Source organism: Daldinia decipiens, assembly GCF_022478715.1.
Source record: "Daldinia decipiens strain CBS 113046 unplaced genomic scaffold F4813scaffold_17, whole genome shotgun sequence".
In the NCBI taxonomy this organism is placed as follows: Eukaryota; Fungi; Ascomycota; class Sordariomycetes; order Xylariales; family Hypoxylaceae; genus Daldinia; species Daldinia decipiens.
In genome coordinates this window covers 494,693-511,923 of record NW_026054560.1, presented here as the reverse complement: position 1 = coordinate 511,923, position 17,231 = coordinate 494,693, and the positions used below count along the sequence as shown (strand labels likewise).

Below are 17,231 nucleotides of genomic sequence, written 5' to 3'. Positions count from 1 at the left end.
AGTCGCCGATTCCTAAACTTCTAGTCTTGCTCTGACCTATTTGAAGGTTTCATTCAAGATGGCCACCCTTGACGTTGAGGCTTTACTTGATGCCACTGCTAGCAACAAGAATGATACCAAGGAGACCGGACCTAAAGATTCTGATGATCGCGTAAAGTCCGACCGAAACGAACGTAGAGACCGCGACCGCAGCCCTGGCCGAAGACGCGATCGTAGCAGCGACCGCGGACGACGTGACCGGGGTGATGACAGAGAAGCTACACCTCGTAGCGATGCGGGTAGCCACAAAAGTAGGCGTAGAAGTCGGAGCCGTGATGATGACCGTCGACACTCACGTCGTCACAGAGGAGGCGACGGAGATTACTACCGCAGCGGCGGACGCGGCCGAGACCGCACTCGCTCGCGATCTCCTCGTCGGCACTACCGCCCAAGGGACGACCATCGCGACCGTGATCGTGAGCGCGATGAACGCGGTAACTTTCGAGGCAGGGATGAAGATAGGCCTAGAGGAGGTCGTACGCCAAAGCGTGATCCGACTCCCCAACTAACCGAGGACGAGCGAGATCGCCGTACCGTATTTGTCCAGCAGCTAGCTGCTCGTCTTCGCACTAAGGAGCTAAAGGAGTTCTTCGAAAAAGTTGGTCCCGTTAATGAGGCTCAGATCGTCAAAGATCGTATAAGTGGCAGGTCTAAAGGGTCAGTGTTCATACTCAGGCATGGTTATTCAAATCCCACTTTGCTAACGATGATTACAGTGTTGGCTATGTTGAATTTAAAAACGAAGAATCCGTTACTGCTGCTCTTCAGCTCACAGGTCACCAACTCCTAGGTATCCCAGTCATCGTCCAGCTTACCGAGGCTGAGAAGAATCGCCAAGTTCGTACCACCGAAGGCTCAGGCTCTCATGCCAATTCAATCCCCTTCCATCGACTCTACGTAGGCAATATTCACTTTAGCATTACCGAACAAGACTTGCAAAACGTCTTCGAACCCTTCGGCGAGCTCGAATTTGTCCAGCTTCAAAAAGATGATACAGGTCGTAGCCGTGGTTATGGATTTGTACAGTATGTTTTCGTATGTTTGTTTCAAATGGCGAACTTTACTAACTTGGGCTTATTAGGTTCCGTGAAGCCGACCAGGCTCGTGAGGCGCTTGAGAAGATGAATGGGTTTGACCTTGCTGGTCGTCCAATCCGTGTTGGTCTTGGTAATGATAAGTTTACCCCCGAATCAACTGCCAATATCCTACAGAGGTTTCAGGGTCAAAACCAACCATACCAGGGTTCCGCATTCTCCGGTGCTGGCGGACGAGGACCTCAAGCTTCCGGATTCGACCGAGCAGGAGGTCGTGATAACGACAAGGCGACGGGCGCAAGCGCCCTAGATGACACTGATGTTGCGGGAGTCAATTTTAACAACTATAGTCGCGATGCCCTAATGAGAAAGCTTGCCCGAACCGACGATGCTTCCAACGGAAGTCGTGATGAGAGGCAGATTCTCAAGCCCAAGACAGAAACTAAGCCGCTACCTATGAATGTTAATATGGCAAGTCGCTGTGTTGTTCTTCACAACATGTTTGATCCAGCTGAGTATGTCCTCTCCATTTAAGATATTGTCTTATGCCGACACTAACTAGCGGCTACAGAGAAGAAGGTGAAAATTGGATTAAGGAATTGGAGGATGACGTTCGACAGGAAGCCGAAGAGAAATATGGTCACGTAGTCCATATTTCCCTCGATCCGAACTCGCCGGGCGATATCTTCCTCAAATTCGACAAGGTTCAAGGAGGCGAAAACGCCATTAAAGGGCTCAACGGTCGCTATTTTGGTGGACGGATGATCAGCGCTGCGCCTGTTGTGGACGCCGTCTACAGCAGTTTGTTCTCTCGTACTAAGGCTATTTAAGATGCTAATCGTTGGCCGGGCCTATCCCGTTCTAGGAACTTTTCCCCGTAGGTCTCTAATGCTACCATATTATAAAGTGTCCTGTACTGATTCGAGGAAAATAGATTCCGTCCGCACTACCATTTCTTTACACGGACGTCGGCCAAGGCCGCATTTCGTTCCATTCGCCTGTCAATTTGGTAAACGACATTCAGCGCAGCATATTATCCGAGATCAAACGACATACTCTCCCAGTCGTGCCACAAAATCCATACTTTCCGCGCTGATTTTACAATAGAAGCCCCCTTTTCAGAGGAACATACATCCTCGTACGTCAGCTCATGTCTGCTGACGTCCGTGTCAAGCCGAACGTTATTTCCAGCCACTATCGCCGAGTCGGAAAATGTTCGTTGGCCTGTAGGCCACAGGACCAAGCTAGGTATTTAGGCGTTGGTAGTACTAAAGCATTTGATTTTAGATTATGATAATTATCTGTTGTTTCGGTGATATTGGTATGGAAACTCCCGGAAGATTGTGATCATGTCAGCTCTGACGCCACCTGTAGATTCCTCGTGGCATTCTCCGCACCGCTGAATGCGTTTTAGTCCTCCATCTAGGTCGACTCCCGTTTGTGTCACAGAGGACACCAGAAGCTGATTCGTTGCAATTTTCTTGGTAACAGGTAATATTATGCCCCGTTGATTATTCATGTAGGTATGACCTGGGTGTTTATCCAGGTAACTTGCTCTAAACCGTTGTACGAGTCAGGATGTTTACATTCTAAGCAGCTAGGTACTTGTAATACAAACCTTTGCGGGTGGCTAGTGCCACGCAGCAACGCGAGACCAGATCATTTATCCTAATCAAGGACGAACACGGCTGAGAGGCTAGACGAACGCTCGAGAAAATTTTCATCAATACGCAACGATGGTCACCTTATAATCGTTCTATCCAACCCATGAAGATTAACGTACTAACTCTAGACCGTAGATTTTTCATCAATTTTACGTACTTTGCTTCGACGGCCAGGTGTACCAGGGTGCATTGGACACTGCCTGCTACACATCAGATTCTTTCTGCTTGCTATATTAATATCTTAACGAGGAATATTGCGATATATTTAAGAAACATGACTTATTTTACCAATAGGAGTCTAACGGTTGATACTATTTATAAGAACATTCGACATTGTTTATATGCCGACAGTAAAAGATAAAGGTCGAGCGGAAAACCCCCCGTTGGTATATATTAATCAAGAACACATATAGAGAGGTTCTCTAAAGGTAGGATATACTACGACGTTATTCCTATATGTTCGGTCTGTCTTATTTATTTTAGAAATACTTGTATTCAAAATCAAATTACATGAAAATCGGTTTAGTTGGATTATTATTATGTTAAAGAACTCGACGATGTTTAATGTGGTTAACTCTAGCGTTCTTATAGCATCCAATATGATTGCTTTATAATATCTTGATAGTAAGATACATATGCCTTCTCTATAAATTGAAAGGGAGCATATACGTATAATACGGTTCTAAAGGCAGTTCTGTCCATGGAAATTAACGTATCACGGCTCTCGAGTAGTACAGCATATAATAAGGTTTAGGTCTAGTATTGCAAGTTGGCGTCGCTTCCTGGGTATTGAGATACCTAGATATTCCTCTGATGATTATGTAATATAACAATGTTTTTCCTATGAAACATGTTTCCACCCAATTCCTAAACTACCTCATTCTATCAGCATCCTTCTTGTCAATGCTCCTAGATTTGTAATTCGCTCCCAAGCAGCATCTTTGAGTACCAGATCCAACCTACGTCTTGAGTTAAATTAAGCCTTACCAATTAAGGTCTAAGTAGACTGATCATGTCTATTTCCCTCTTCTGTCGCTTCTTAGACGAAATAAACTTGATCGTTGGGCAGCGGCATCTACACTGACGCTCTAGCAGTTATCTTGCTTTTTAGACTAGAAAATGGTGGTCATTAAGACATTTCTAACCTTGCAAAGCACCGTCGGAGAGGACGCTTTGGCCTCTCGTGTCGTCATAGAGAAAGCTACTTGGCTGAAATGTCTTCTTTAGTCTGTTTGACAAGCTATTTTGAGAGCAAAGAGCATACCTAGGTAAGGAAGCTGTCATTCTTACTTCAGCCTACTAACCAATAACAGATACTACAAACATAAGAGAAAATAGCCAGCCAGATTCTTATTGTAAACGGTAATCACCTTACTCCTAGTATCTTTCAAACGCTAAAAGATCACTCAAGGCTTACTATCACGTCCTCTCGCATATTATAAAAGATCCACTGTCTCCACCAGGTTTATCAACCATTCTGGTCCCTTAGATATCAGTGTAATGGAATACACAACATCTGGTGGCTTTGGCTACTGTCTATGATTTATTATGGCGTCTTAAGAGGATATGTCGAGTTAGAACTAAGTAAAATATTTAGGTATAGTATAATATCCCCTTGTCATTTACACAGCATCCCTATTTTAACTTAACAATAGCTTCGGAAGTCCAATCCTCCAATATCCCGACAAATGTGCTCATATTATACGACTCGGTCGACTTAACGGACTTGTGGAAGATGACCAGTCATCTCCATTAGTCCCCTAGGATTGTAGTGCTGCGTCTACAAATCAACCAGCTTCCTCCAACCCCCTAAGTTGAACGAAGCCAATCCAAATATGGCGAAGAATTGCTAATCAGATGCTAGTAATATTTATACATTGGCATACCACTCTACTAATCATCTCGATTATTAGTATTGGAGTTCCGTTACAGTGACATAAAGACTCGACTCCTAGCTCTTTGTAGCAACCTCGAGTTTTGTCGGCTACATATCATATAGCACCTATGCCGTTATCCATAGTTAATAAGAAGTCCGTATCTTTTCAAGGACGAAGATGTAAGCTTATTCTTTAAGTTCATTTTCCACTTAAATAAGTTGATCACTGGATAATATTTAACACTGTTTATAACAGGTAATAGCCAACTCTTTACGAGATATATCTGGCTGCTGGTCCGATCTTAATATTCACACTACATATTAATCAGATTCGACAGTATGGAGATTATATATCCATACCCCTCCATTCTTCGTAAGATTGGCCTTAGACGAAGAGATAGATATTGAGGCTGTAGTCACCCTGCATAACCATCCTGGAATTTCACGCATTTTGAGGCTCGGCATCGCTGCTGGTGATAATGACAGTTGAGACCACTGCATATACGACTGCCACCATATGCTCTATAAAGCGGATCAGGCCCCCTCCCTGTTTCCGCAGCGCCCTTAGGGCACGAAGTTCCCCCTCCAGGTTCACCAGACCCATGAATTCTATTTTCCATGCTTGCCTATTTTATGACCACCCTTAGTTCCTTCTTTACCCGTTACAAACCCTACCTGTCAATACATAACTTCTCTCAGGTTCTGTCCACCTACCCCCATTATCTTTCTACAAAAAGCAATCCATTCCCATGCAGCTGGCTGTCTTGTCAGCCTCTGAGGGCTTTCTTAACTTCCTGGACGTATTTCACATTTTATTTACGTCCTCTTAACAAGTACGCACACCCAACACGGTTATTAACATAAGGAACCTACCGCATCTTATCATCAGCCACTACTTCAACCGCATTTCTAGGTACACATCATCATCACCTTCCATCTCAAAGATTCTACTTGCAGCGTGGCACTACTTATATCGACTCTATAAGAAACTTGAGCACATTCTTTTCCATCTGGGTACGTAAATCTCTCATTTCTGCCTGAGCAGGGAATGCTCAGCGGAGCAGCTGCCCAGGGAGTTACTCTGAATTTGACTCCACCACCTCAGTCTAGATAACATTATTTGACCTAAATGCGAATATATACGAAGCTTCTCGTCTCTCGATATCTTTGACTACTGCTGACAATATAATTATCATTTATGTAGGCCACTCGTCAGCTCCTGGTTCGGCTCCGCAGGTATGTAAACCCTTTTCTTCTCTCTTAATCCATTGCTTGTTCACTTGCGCAGCTGTTACTGGTTATATCGACACTGATTACGATCTTCATCATTGAATATATCTTCTGGAGCTGACATTGCATATTAGGTCAGTTGAGAACCATGTCATCAACCGAGCCCTTTCACCCGCCGGGCACGCCCGTACTCGAACAGTCGCCCGACACCCCCTATGAGGAGTAAGTATTATCCATTTTATTCTTCGAGATAATGTACTTGTTCTTGTTCTACCGGATTCTATGGAGGCGAGAGGCCAATGCCAAGGCATTGCATATTCAGTTACGAACCAAGAAATTCCGTGCTTCCTGGGATTCAGTCTATACGAAAGATACTCTTTTCTAGTTTTGATCATAACTGGGACTTGGATGGTCGGGTCTCTTTGCGCCTGTGTGGGCCAACGCCCTAGCAACAGAAAACTTCCATAGCGACAACAAACATCACAACAACCTACGTCTGGTCACCCTACGACGGACTCAGGGGCTAATTGGAAGTAATACGTTGCATTCCGGCTCTTGCCTCTTGCCAGGTCCGAGCCAGCATCTTTGCAAATAAACAAAAATACACTCGACATTGGCAAAATTCAGCAACTCAATGAGTCACAGCATTCCAACAGCGGCAAGAGGGATATTTGTACGCGAGTACCTACTAGTGAGGTTATCTCTGTGCCGCTACTCTAAGACTCTAAGCCTGGCCACTCGACCTTCTCTCTGGAAACTCCGGTTGGGAAAGTGCATTGACGCTTCCTGCCCCGTCAACATTATACGTCACTCTTTCCAGTCTTTAAGCCTCTTGCCTGTACACTCGACCTCCTATATCCCCCCTTTTCCCCATCATCCCTGTTCTCTTCTATTCAAACCTACACTACCTCACCATCCTTCTCATAATTTCTCGCTGGGATGAATGTTTGGGACCAGTTATTAGTGATCATTGCATCTCTCCTACTCGTTAGATCTCTCTATGCTCTAGCGACGATGTCCACTGACTCGTCATATAGTAAGAAGCCGGGTGGGGGCGTGCCGCTACACGTCAAGCCGGCTACGGTCTCTAATGAATCTAGCGAAGAAAGCAAAAGCTCCGGATCTATCAGCGAGGAGGAATCGCAGCTACTCAGTGCTTCCAACTCGTTCGCCGCAAACGCCGGCCCACAGCCTCCGATCCCACAGTCTGTAGCACCCACGAGCTACCGTTACGGCGGAGGTGTTGCGTTCCCATCCACAGGTGCGCAGAAGCAGCCCACAGGTGCTCAGCCAGTGAGTCGCTATCGAGATTCGTTCTCGAGCAATGCTTCTAGTGCCTTTACTAGTAGTGCCGCGTTTCAATCGGGTGATGCCAGAGTCTCCGGTGAAGATGTGAGTTTTCAGAGACTTGAACATCACGTTTAGCTGTTTGGCTCTTCTATGCTAACTACGAGTTGCAGGACTCTATCCACATGTGTCGACTCATTTCTCATCGTATTGCAACCTGCACTACATGGATCAGCCGCTCCCCTGGAATACCGGCCGACCGATCCAACAGACACAGGGAGATGCTAAACGAGATCGGACAGCTTGTCAATTCGACAGTCCATAAATTACGCATGGAGCGAGATCAGGCTGTCAGTGACAACAGAAAGCATTACGACACCTACACGCGAGCCATTCGTGACAAGACTGCGGCTACGAACAATATTGAGCAACTCCAAAGGGAGCTAGGGCAAGCCCTTAGTAAAGAGGATTCATTGACTAAAGAGCTAAAGGATTTGAAGGCTCGCGCTGACAAATTAGAGACTGAAAATAGCGAGTACAAGACCAAACTCAAGACCGTTCATGATCACTATTCTATGATGATCGACAAATGGTCCGCTCTTGAAGAAAGACAGGGCAAAGTACTCCAGGTAAGTTTCCATACGAGAAAAGCAGGAATATATATCTAGATAGCTGATCTTTTTTCTTTATAGGGTTATCAAGAACAGGTCAAAGACTTGCAATCTCGAAACAACCAGCTCGTCCAGGCTGGCAATGTAACGTCTGAGCAGGGTTCGGCCCTTGTGAAAAGCTCGCCACGATCTACTTCAGAGGGCGAGCACAAGAGCAGCTTGGATAAAAACACTTACGCGGAGCTGCAGAAAATGCTGATAAAAAAACATGGACCACAGACAGATGGCAATGATGCTACAGGCCCATCGAGTTTCAAACCGAACCCTACGGCACCATCGTGGGATCCTCATGGCCAAGCGACTGAATCTCATGGTCACCTGAACGTTCCGTCTGCGACCTCCGCTACTGCTCGCAAAGGCTCTCCCGTTGGTGGTCCTTCTAACTGGCCTGCTCTTATCAACCCTGGTAGTTCAGGACGCGAATCCAACAATGATGCTTCTCAAAAGCAACTAGTACGCCCTCCTAGTGGTGAAAAGCAAGTCTCTGGTGCCGCATTTCCTCGCCATAAGGACGAATGGTCTATGGCCGACATCCAGAATGGGCTCGATCACATATTCGGACTTACTAAAGGATATATTGTCAGATGCCATTCGAAGCCAGGAGAACAGCCCAAAGTGGCTGATATGATGTTAGAGAAAAGAGAGGCGACTACATGGAACTACCTTCTTAGCCTAGTCTACTCGAACCGTTCTCAGGCGAAGAATCATATGCTTTACCTCCTTGGTGTTCCATCCTACAGGCCGTATATCATCATGCGTGTTGCACTGGATTATCTCTTCAAGAAGGTCATCTCCCCTGATATCTTCCTGGGCATCGATCGCAATCTGGATAGTCACCTTATCGCTCTCCAAGAAAAGATTACAACTTTCCATCGTTCGGGCGGGCGAGCCAATCCCCGAGATCGACAGCGCGTCATTGATGAGCATGCCCGTATTGTCGCCCACGCCCTCAAGGACAGCAGAATAGAGTTGTTCAAGAAAGAGAGCATTGAGCGACATGCCCATATGATGGCTATCATTATGCAGCCGCTTCGATCCATATCGGTGACAGACAAGGAAGCCATTAAGCCACTGCGAGTTATGGTGTCAGCAACGTGGGAGGTCAGCGCCAAAGTGTGGGTATCCGGCATGACACTGCACTATACATTCCCCGATTGCGCATGCAAATTTGCCGAAGGCACCATGGAGCCGGTGAATGGCCCAGCATTGGGCCTTACCCCTGCCGAGTTGCAAATGTCTCAGACTCGGGTGTCGTTTGTCGTCTCTCCGGTGCTGTCCGTCCGCGACGAACGTAATGAGAACGAGCTTGAATACCACGGCATCAAGAAGGCACAAGTTCTGGTTATGAAATAAGCACATGTACACAAGCATTCCCTCCTATTAATACCCTTAGCACAGGAGCTCTTTTGGGGTGGCCTTCGGACTACAGTGCCCACCACGATACTACTTTCCTAAGCAACTTCTTTTTTACGCATAATATGCCGGAACACATTACACCTTGGCCTATGACGAGTCATCGCCACAGATATTTCCTTTAGGCGGAACCATAGGCTTTTCTTATGTGGTGTCCTTTAGTATCTGGCCATTTCGTTCTGGTTGGCCCGTCTTCTCGTTTTTACGAGGGCGAACTTTATGGAATCGGGAGGTTACTAAAAGCAGAATGTCACACGTACTCTTCGATATCCAACACGACCGACGGTTGTGCTTTATTTGTGGCTCGTGATTTTCCGAGAGCCGTGTTCCTGGTCTCTACGGCGCATGCCGGTAATGGTCGCAATGCAAGCATAGCGGTACTTGCAAATCATCAAAATCCATGCGGTCTACCCTTTGAGTATGGTCTTTGGTTCTGCTCTGGGGTTTGGTGGGAGGAGTGAAGGTTACGAAAAGGAGAAATAAAAGGTGCTACTACATTGGCCTGGTAGGCGAGGCCTTTCTTGTCTCGGACGTCACAGATTGCTTAAAAGGACGCCGTCACTTTTGCTCTGATGGCGCAACACATTCGCCAACCAATGCGTTATGTCTTCTCTGTTCCATGACTTGGCACGGGTAGAGAAGCATAACGGCACGGAACAACTGGTCTTTTCAACAAGGCAGTTGAGATGTTGCAAACCTTGCTAGTACACGAATTTCTTTGGTCTCTTCTCCTCGGGTCTTTTTGCCTTGCAAGGTTTTATGATACCCGCAACAGTTACGACAGGAGTAAGGGTTCTCAGATCTTCTAGGATGATCTTAGCAGATATCGACTGTTGGACAGCTAGGGCGATAGTTGAATTCTAGGGATATGGATCGATGGATCCCTAATCATGCTCTGGCCATAGTTCATAGTTGGTATTGCCAAAATTGGTCACTGGATTTGCTGTTTCATAGTCTGTTGGCCGACTTGGCTTCACTGAATTTAAGATGTTATTTCCTTGCGCCTTGCCTCTCCTGATTGATTCATCGATTGATTGATTGCTTTGGTGATGCTCTTGATTAAATATAGCCATTGATGCGGTCTTCCTATGATGGGGAATCGTAATCCCGATATTATATGAGTAAGTTGATCTAACTCCTGAATTACGGGGTATAAGGAATCCAATATGAGTTTCCTAGATATAACATTGTAGAGGAAGTGAGCACAGGCGAATACAAGCTAAGACACTAGAAACGACTTTTTTTTTTTTTTTAAAAAAAAAAAAAAAAAAAAGAGGCGTCTATTGGGGATCTTAGACAGATTAGTCAATAATGGTGATTCTCTATATTTGGCCCATGCTACCTTCAATGCACGAGAACACCGCTATCTATGGATCTACCCCATAAGAGCCTTCTGGGTAAATAAATAAATCTAAAAGTACAACGAAGCATCGTATTTTAATACTCCTTTTCTCTAAGCCCCTGATAAGCTGCTCTCCCTCCTTCCCCAGCGACTGAAGGAAACCGCCGTATCCTCTAAAAAGGGGTATCATTAAAGTGAGAGGTGAGAAGATAATACAAAAAAGAAAAAGAAAAAGGAGTACCCCTGGATCCTTAGGTATCAACCCTGTGGAATAGGTAAGTAGAGGAGCTAGCCCCATCATTCATTTCGTTCGTCTTAACGGGTTTCATCGCACAGGCCCATCAACTCTAACCAAAACCTTGCGGTCTAACTTCCTCTTGACAGCGCCCAGCACAACCTTCAATATCCCGTCCGCCGTGAGCGAAGGGGCATCGGCCGGCCCCGCAGCGTTAAACGTAGCCGTGTCCACCATGTCCCGGATGCTCTCGCGGCGGCACAAGTCGTCGTCTAGATCGCGCAAGGCGCGCGTCGCAGCCGCGTCCCGGCCTACTTGGAAAAACTGGATGCCCACTTGGTGCGGAGGCGCGCCAATGGCGTCGAGGCGGCGGGCTGCGGCCGCGATGGTCTCGGCTGGTTCGTCGGTTGGTTGGCCGTCAGTGATAACAATGATGTTGATGGGACGCACGCTGTATACGTCGCCGCCGGTACTGCGAACGCGGGCCTCGTAATGCGAGAGGTACGCGCGCAGGATGTGGTCGAGACGGATGCCGGTTGGGGTGGCTTGGCTGGGCCGCACGATGGTGAATAGGTCGGTCACTAGTTGGGCGTCGCGCAGCGAACGGTAACCGGTGCCGGCGGCGCCGCGGGACGCATCGCCCCGGTCGGGCGTCTTGTGGTTAAGGAAGTAGACATCGACGCCGTCTTCGTCACGCTCGACGCAGATGGGCACAATGGCGGCGACGGCAGCTTGGGTCTCGGCCCAGCGGCGCTCGACTTTCATGGAGAGGGAGTCGTCAATTAGGAATATGGTGTTGAATTCCCGCAGGAAAGCGTATTGGTCGTCTGGGAGGTCACCGTTGGGGACGGGGACTGGGATTGCGGTTAGTTGAGACTGGGGATAGGGGTGGGTGGATAGGGGGAACTCACTTGAACCAGGGGCTTCGGCAAAGGTTGGCGAGTACGGCGGAGGGGGGCTTTCTCCCCGCCCTCGCTCCCGCTGAGAACGCGAACTGGATGAGAACGGGTTGCTGCCGAAGATGGCGGATAAGCCGCGACGCTCACCGGAGTCGTCGCCGCCGCGCTGGCTGCGGCCACTGAACGACCTGCGCAGGGAAAAGCCCGAAGGCGCACGGCCCCGAGTATTAGCCTGGGCATTGGGGCTCAGGTTGTTGTTGTTACTGTTGCTGCTGCTGCTGCTGCTGTTGGCTTCGAAAGGGTTACCCATGGTGTTGATGTTAAGTCGTTGCTGTCGATAAAACTCGTCGTGTCTACACTGAATATTTCTGCATCGGTTGGAACAGCTGGGAGTTTTTAAGAAGGATGACGAGTGTGCCGAGTATGACTGTTCAAATCCTAAAGGAAAGGGGGATGGGCTGGTAAAAATGGCTTGCATTGTTGAACTTGAACAAGTGTGTTGTTGCTGTTGTTGGTACGTAGGTGTGTTAGTGCCTTCGCACGAGGGCAAGAGCAAACGGAGCTGAGTTAGAGTTTGTTTCTAATTCGTTAGACCGAAAGCCTAAGACTAAAGACTAATAGCAAAGGGAGTGACGAATGTATGAATGTATGTCTTTGTTTCTTTCCCCTTTCCCTTTCGAGAATTGGTCTTGCCGAAACTTGGCTGTGCTCGTTCTTGACACTGCAATTGTTTGCTCGTGACGGGTAAGTAGGTAGTTAATTATTAATGTTAATAATATTCAAGTGTTTGTTTGTAATGTTCAATTGTAATTTCTAATTGGTCGTTGCATTGACTCGTTTGCTTGTTGACCGACTTAGACTCTGCTATTCAAATCTTCTGTGCACACATACCAACATACACTCACTTACTTCCTTACAATTATATACTACTTAAGATGACGATGATAGATCGCCATCGATATCGCCCCCCTTTCTGCCTTGCCCCCCATAGCCGGATTATGTAGAAATCAAGTACTGATTAAGGGGCGACTATAACAATAAGAGGAAGGTTCTTTTACAAGGTTCTTTTACTTAAATTCCGGCATGTCTCAAAGCTGAAATTGTAATTGTCTGAATTTGATACATGAGTGGCTATGTTGGTTTAGGTTACACTTACACTTTGGTGTTTTCCCCCATAGCCTGCGAGGCTTAATGGCTAAGCCCCAGAGGCTGACTCCTACGCAGGGGGCCAATACATAGCAATGCCCTACTTATTCCCGTCTCTTATTGGTTAAAATTCCCGCGTGAGGTACCCAAGCCTACGGTTCAGCGGAGGCGACTAGGAAGTACAATGTATATAATCATGTAGTTAGTAAATAAATGCACCACTTTTGTGCGGCCAATATATCATCAGTCTGATGTACGTTGCCTACCTACAGCACTTGAATAAGCCATTGAATAAGGGGCCAGGACTTGAATTTCGGACTATAAGTAAATCCCAACCGCCAGAATAGTTTTAACCTTGGCAGTGTCGAAGCAGTGTCGAAGCAGTGTACACCAACTTGTACATATAGATGTAAGGCATAACATAAATCGGCACATGTACAATTTGTTAGACCTATGCGGTGATCACGGAATGACATCGGACGGATTCCCCTCGCCTGAGCCTCCGAGTCGGTCACGTACAAGTATCGAGAATCATGTTACTCATCGAGGTATAATTCTTGTTCTTTACTCATCAAGGACATAACCCGGCTATTGAAAGATGGCGATGTTCAAACATCACACCCGCCACTGATGGGAAATGTGCCTAGGCCTAAGGAGGTATGTATGATATGCAGACGTTGCAGAACCTAGGTTAATCCGTAGCCTCCTCATAAGACCTCTCGCGCGCGCCTATCTCATGACCACATCTCGGACCCGGCACGGCTGTGTCGTGCCATATCATATCCTCCCCAGCTCGCAAAATCCACTCCACTACCTACGTAGCCTCAGAACTCATAAACTTAGTAATAGTGTACATATGTGCATGACGACTTAGCCTCTTATCCGCGATCTCATCTTAATCATCTTAGGACAGGAGAAGGATGACGATGATATCAGCCCCATAGCGGCGCCGTGATCTCGACAGCCCGTTCAACAACAGCCTTGACCCGGTCAGCGAACGCCTTGTGCTGGCACTCCACCTCGAGATCCTCGAGCCAGACCGTAGCCACCATCTTGTCCACCTTGATAGTAACGCCCGGCACGGGAATGCCGATCTTGTGCAGACGCTCGAGCTCCGTCTTCCGCCGCAGCTCTAGGAGCCGCTCCTCTTCGTCGCCGTCATCTGACAGTTCCATAGACGCATCGGAAGCGGCGTCTTCGTCGTTGCCATCTGAATTTTTGGGCTTCTTGTCCTTGACTAGAGGCGGCAGTTTGGGCACTGTGATGGGTGTAAGCGCGTCGGCGCCGAACTGTGCCTCGAGGAACATGAACAGGCGTTCCAGCCGCTCCTCCGGCGTGAGATTGGCGTGAGGATTGCGGACCGGCAACTCGTGGGAGTGGGAATGCTTGTTTGCAGATCCTGATTAAATGTGTTTGTTAGTGGGGGGAATAGTTTGAGTTAGGCTGACTAGAGGGCATTTTGCTTACGCTTCACAGCAGCAGGGCTGCTCTCGACAGATAGTAGAACAGCCATGACGGCGTCGGCAATGCCGTCGTTCAGCATGTTGCCTTCCCATTCCAGTTCCACCTCACCGTTGTTGCGATATCGCACCGTGACGCAACCCATGACCAGGTATGCCGCAACAAGCTGGGCGATCTCTTCGTCTGCTTCGGTCTTCTTGTCATCCCCGTTTGTCTCCTCGTTCTCGGAGATCTCCTTTCGATTCTTAGTCTCCGGAAGTTCCTCGATGCTACCAAACGTGCCCTCGAGAGCCCATTTGATGAGGTCGATACCAGCTGCGCTCAAGGTAAATCGCTGTCGACACGCGATCGTAGAAGTCGTAAGACCCGCGTATTCGCGCAAGTCCTCGGGATCCATTAGCGACATCTTGAAGTCGTTCTGAACGATGACTCCGGCTACCAGTTCGGTGTTTTGGTCGTCAGGCGAAGGTAAATGCTTTGGGAGGGGTATCGACGCAAGTTTGCCGACTACCTTAGCAACCTTATCGGTTTTGAATGGGATGCGTAGTTCTTCACAATTCCTAGGACTAAACACTTTGACTTTATCTGTTTTCCCCGCGTTCAATGATAATAGCTTGGACTTCAACCGCATCATATTGTGCTGCTCGCCATGCACCAAAATCTAGTGGGGTTAGTAAAGGAGCATATATTACAGCAGCAAGACTACTACTCACCACCACGGGAGCTCCGACTTCTTCGATAAAGTCCTTATTTTCTTGGCCGTCGACGTGCGCGGCAAAAGAATACTCGGCAACGCTACATCTTCGAGGTATCATAACTTTCTCGCTATCGCCACCAGGGGCCCTCCGCACGGCATTGACACTCCTCGACATGACGGCCTGAATCTGGTCTGGCTCCTGGACGATATACTTGGCCATGGTACCTTCGACACTATAACCTGTGATAATAACTCCGTTCTTCTCGTTCGGTGCCCATCTCTCCAGCAGCTCTCTGCTAATACCGTTCTGCAACATACCAGGGCTTGCAAGCATGACGCAGCCGCCAACGTCGTCAAATCTGTCAAGACTTTTGAGAGACCTAATATACTTGAAATCCCAAGGACCGCCTTTACCCGCACCATCTCCTGCAGCCTCGGCTTCTGCCATCCGTTCTCGAAACAAACGTTTAATATTGTCGTTCATAGCCCCAATGTACGTCTGGTATACAACCATACATTTTCGTGCTAGATTGCTAGCGTAGTAGATGGGAATCTTTTGGAATTCCTGATGCTTACCCCAGTACTCATCTAAGATTAGTAACAGCTCTTGAGCTCTGCCCAAAGCGAACACAGGCATTAGAACTCGTCCACCTCGGTTGAGGATACCCGTGATCGACTTCATTAATGCCTGTTCCCTCTCCAGTCTTGGGACATGGGTTGATACTCCATAAGTCGATTCAGTGATAAGCACATCGATTTTAACGCCTCTAGGCACCTCTGCAGATACTAAATGTCTGTCTTGCTCTCGAGAATAGTCTCCCGTGAAGAATATGTTTAGACCAGCTATCTCTATGAGGAACATTGCAGCACCTAGTACATGACCGGCAGGATAAGGGGTAATCCGAATAGAAGAGATAGTGTGAGTTGTGTGGTAATCGATTGCCTCGATCTGAGAGAAGGTATTCAGATGGTCCTGTTCCGTGTATACGGGCTGTGATGTAAGATTCGATGAAGTGTTGCCGACTCGGACACTGTCTTGGATAAGCCATTTATAGATAGCCTTGGTCGGATGCGTCATAAAGACCCTGCCTCTGAAATTGGTCTTGGCTAGGACATAGGGAAGAGATGCGGCGTGGTCTATATGGAAACTTGGCCGATGTTAGCATACTTCTTGGGACGTATAGAATGCTGGAACTAAGAGCTAAAGGAGAACAGCTATCGCAATGGGTATCACGGCAGTCAAAAGGGGGCTACCAGCTGGGTGATGGGGCAATATATTTTATTGATAGTTGAATACATGAGAGCAAAGTCATGAACATCCACAAGTCCGCAGGCGTAATATCATGGCAGAGCACTCAGATAATACCTTCCACCCCAACCGATACGAAGCCCTTTGATCATCCACAGCTGTATTGTATAACGAGGATCGGAAGGATAAACTTACTGGCTAATAAGGAGAACATCGACAGTGCTTAGGTCGAAGTCGTCAAAGAAGGGGAGAGCGGCGAGGCCATCGTAAGCAGGATGTTGGCCAGCATCGAGCTATACAGAAATGTATTGTTAGCTAGGGACTATATAACCTAGAGAGAGTCAAGTTTAAATCAACTTACCATGACTGTCTTTCCTTTGTACTGGATGATATGGCATGATCGGCCGACTTCGTTTCCACCTCCTAGACAGAGAAACATCAGCTCGTCTGTTGGATCTACTGGTTCCTCATCAACAGCCGAAGCCGCAGCCATTGCCGAAGCCTTGCGCTTGGATGCCATGGCTGACGGAGCTTTCAAAGCTGCGTGATGGGATTGTTGGAGTTGCGCTGTTTGGTCCTAAACCAAAATGTGTTTGTTGCCAGATAGTTAGGGGAACAAAGGAATGCGGTCTAGCGTAGCAGCGCACTAAGGTTGTTAATGGGCCAGCACACAATAGATGTCATCTCAAGATGAGAGCATTACGCAGAGTGATCGCGTGTAGTTAATTAAGGTCAATTAACTTTTAGCACTCGAACCAATAATGAAGACGCAAGTTTGGACGTTATGTAAGGTCGAGATGTGGATTTTACAGCTTGTACATATTATTGGCAAGGCAGGTACGTAATGAATGAATGCGGCAGCAGCAATAGCAGCAAATTGGAGTAGGTGCCTGCCTGCCTGGTATTCAGTAGGCGTAAATTACATATGTGCCTACCTAAAGTTTAGCGCGTTAGGTCGCGCATTAGGTACTTTCCAATCCGATCTAGG

General features: G+C 47.4%; 4 protein-coding genes across 4 annotated transcripts; 2 read left to right on the top strand and 2 right to left on the bottom strand.

Moving 5' to 3' along the window:
* Positions 1–58: 58 nt before the first annotated feature.
* On the top strand, positions 59–1,903 carry F4813DRAFT_380940 (splicing factor, CC1-like protein; the record flags this gene model as incomplete). Its single annotated transcript, XM_049245620.1, has 4 exons — positions 59–696; positions 756–1,064; positions 1,121–1,588; positions 1,645–1,903. The coding sequence occupies 4 exons, from the start codon at positions 59–61 to the stop codon at positions 1,901–1,903; spliced, it is 1,674 nt and encodes a 557-aa protein (XP_049099476.1).
* Positions 1,904–6,498: 4,595 nt separating this feature from the next.
* F4813DRAFT_79694 (uncharacterized protein) lies at positions 6,499–9,257 on the top strand. The gene is made up of 3 exons (XM_049248905.1): positions 6,499–7,235; positions 7,304–7,759; positions 7,823–9,257. Exons 1-3 carry the CDS (start codon positions 6,783–6,785, stop codon positions 9,152–9,154), a joined length of 2,241 nt encoding a protein of 746 aa, XP_049099475.1. The 5' UTR covers positions 6,499–6,782; the 3' UTR covers positions 9,155–9,257.
* A 1,624-nt stretch (positions 9,258–10,881) lies between these two features.
* Positions 10,882–12,000, bottom strand: F4813DRAFT_389687 (uncharacterized protein; the record flags this gene model as incomplete). Its single annotated transcript, XM_049246883.1, has 2 exons — positions 10,882–11,645; positions 11,703–12,000. 2 exons carry the CDS (start codon positions 11,998–12,000, stop codon positions 10,882–10,884), a joined length of 1,062 nt encoding a protein of 353 aa, XP_049099474.1.
* A 1,077-nt stretch (positions 12,001–13,077) lies between these two features.
* F4813DRAFT_360294 (beta-lactamase-like protein) lies at positions 13,078–17,119 on the bottom strand. Its single transcript, XM_049243400.1, has 5 exons — positions 16,605–17,119; positions 16,439–16,536; positions 15,011–16,142; positions 14,304–14,958; positions 13,078–14,235 (listed from the first exon to the last, which is right to left on the bottom strand). The coding sequence occupies exons 1-5, from the start codon at positions 16,761–16,763 to the stop codon at positions 13,769–13,771; spliced, it is 2,511 nt and encodes an 836-aa protein (XP_049099473.1). The 5' UTR covers positions 16,764–17,119; the 3' UTR covers positions 13,078–13,768.
* Between the last annotated feature and the right edge of the window lie 112 nt (positions 17,120–17,231).

What these genes read in the sequence shown, in the direction of transcription:
- F4813DRAFT_79694 (XM_049248905.1), top strand. Translation starts at nt 6,783, where the DNA reads ATGAATGTTTGGGACCAGTTATTAGTGATCATTGCATCTCTCCTACTC. An exon ending in CCAGAGTCTCCGGTGAAGAT is followed by an intron (nt 7,236 to 7,303) that starts GTGAGTTTTCAG and finishes TACGAGTTGCAG; the next exon opens with GACTCTATCCACATGTGTCG. An exon ending in GACAGGGCAAAGTACTCCAG is followed by an intron (nt 7,760 to 7,822) that starts GTAAGTTTCCAT and finishes TTTTCTTTATAG; the next exon opens with GGTTATCAAGAACAGGTCAA.
- F4813DRAFT_360294 (XM_049243400.1), bottom strand. Translation starts at nt 16,763, where the DNA reads ATGGCATCCAAGCGCAAGGCTTCGGCAATGGCTGCGGCTTCGGCTGTT. An exon ending in ACAAAGGAAAGACAGTCATG is followed by an intron (nt 16,537 to 16,604) that starts GTAAGTTGATTT and finishes ATTTCTGTATAG; the next exon opens with CTCGATGCTGGCCAACATCC. An exon ending in GATGTTCTCCTTATTAGCCA is followed by an intron (nt 16,143 to 16,438) that starts GTAAGTTTATCC and finishes ACATCGGCCAAG; the next exon opens with TTTCCATATAGACCACGCCG.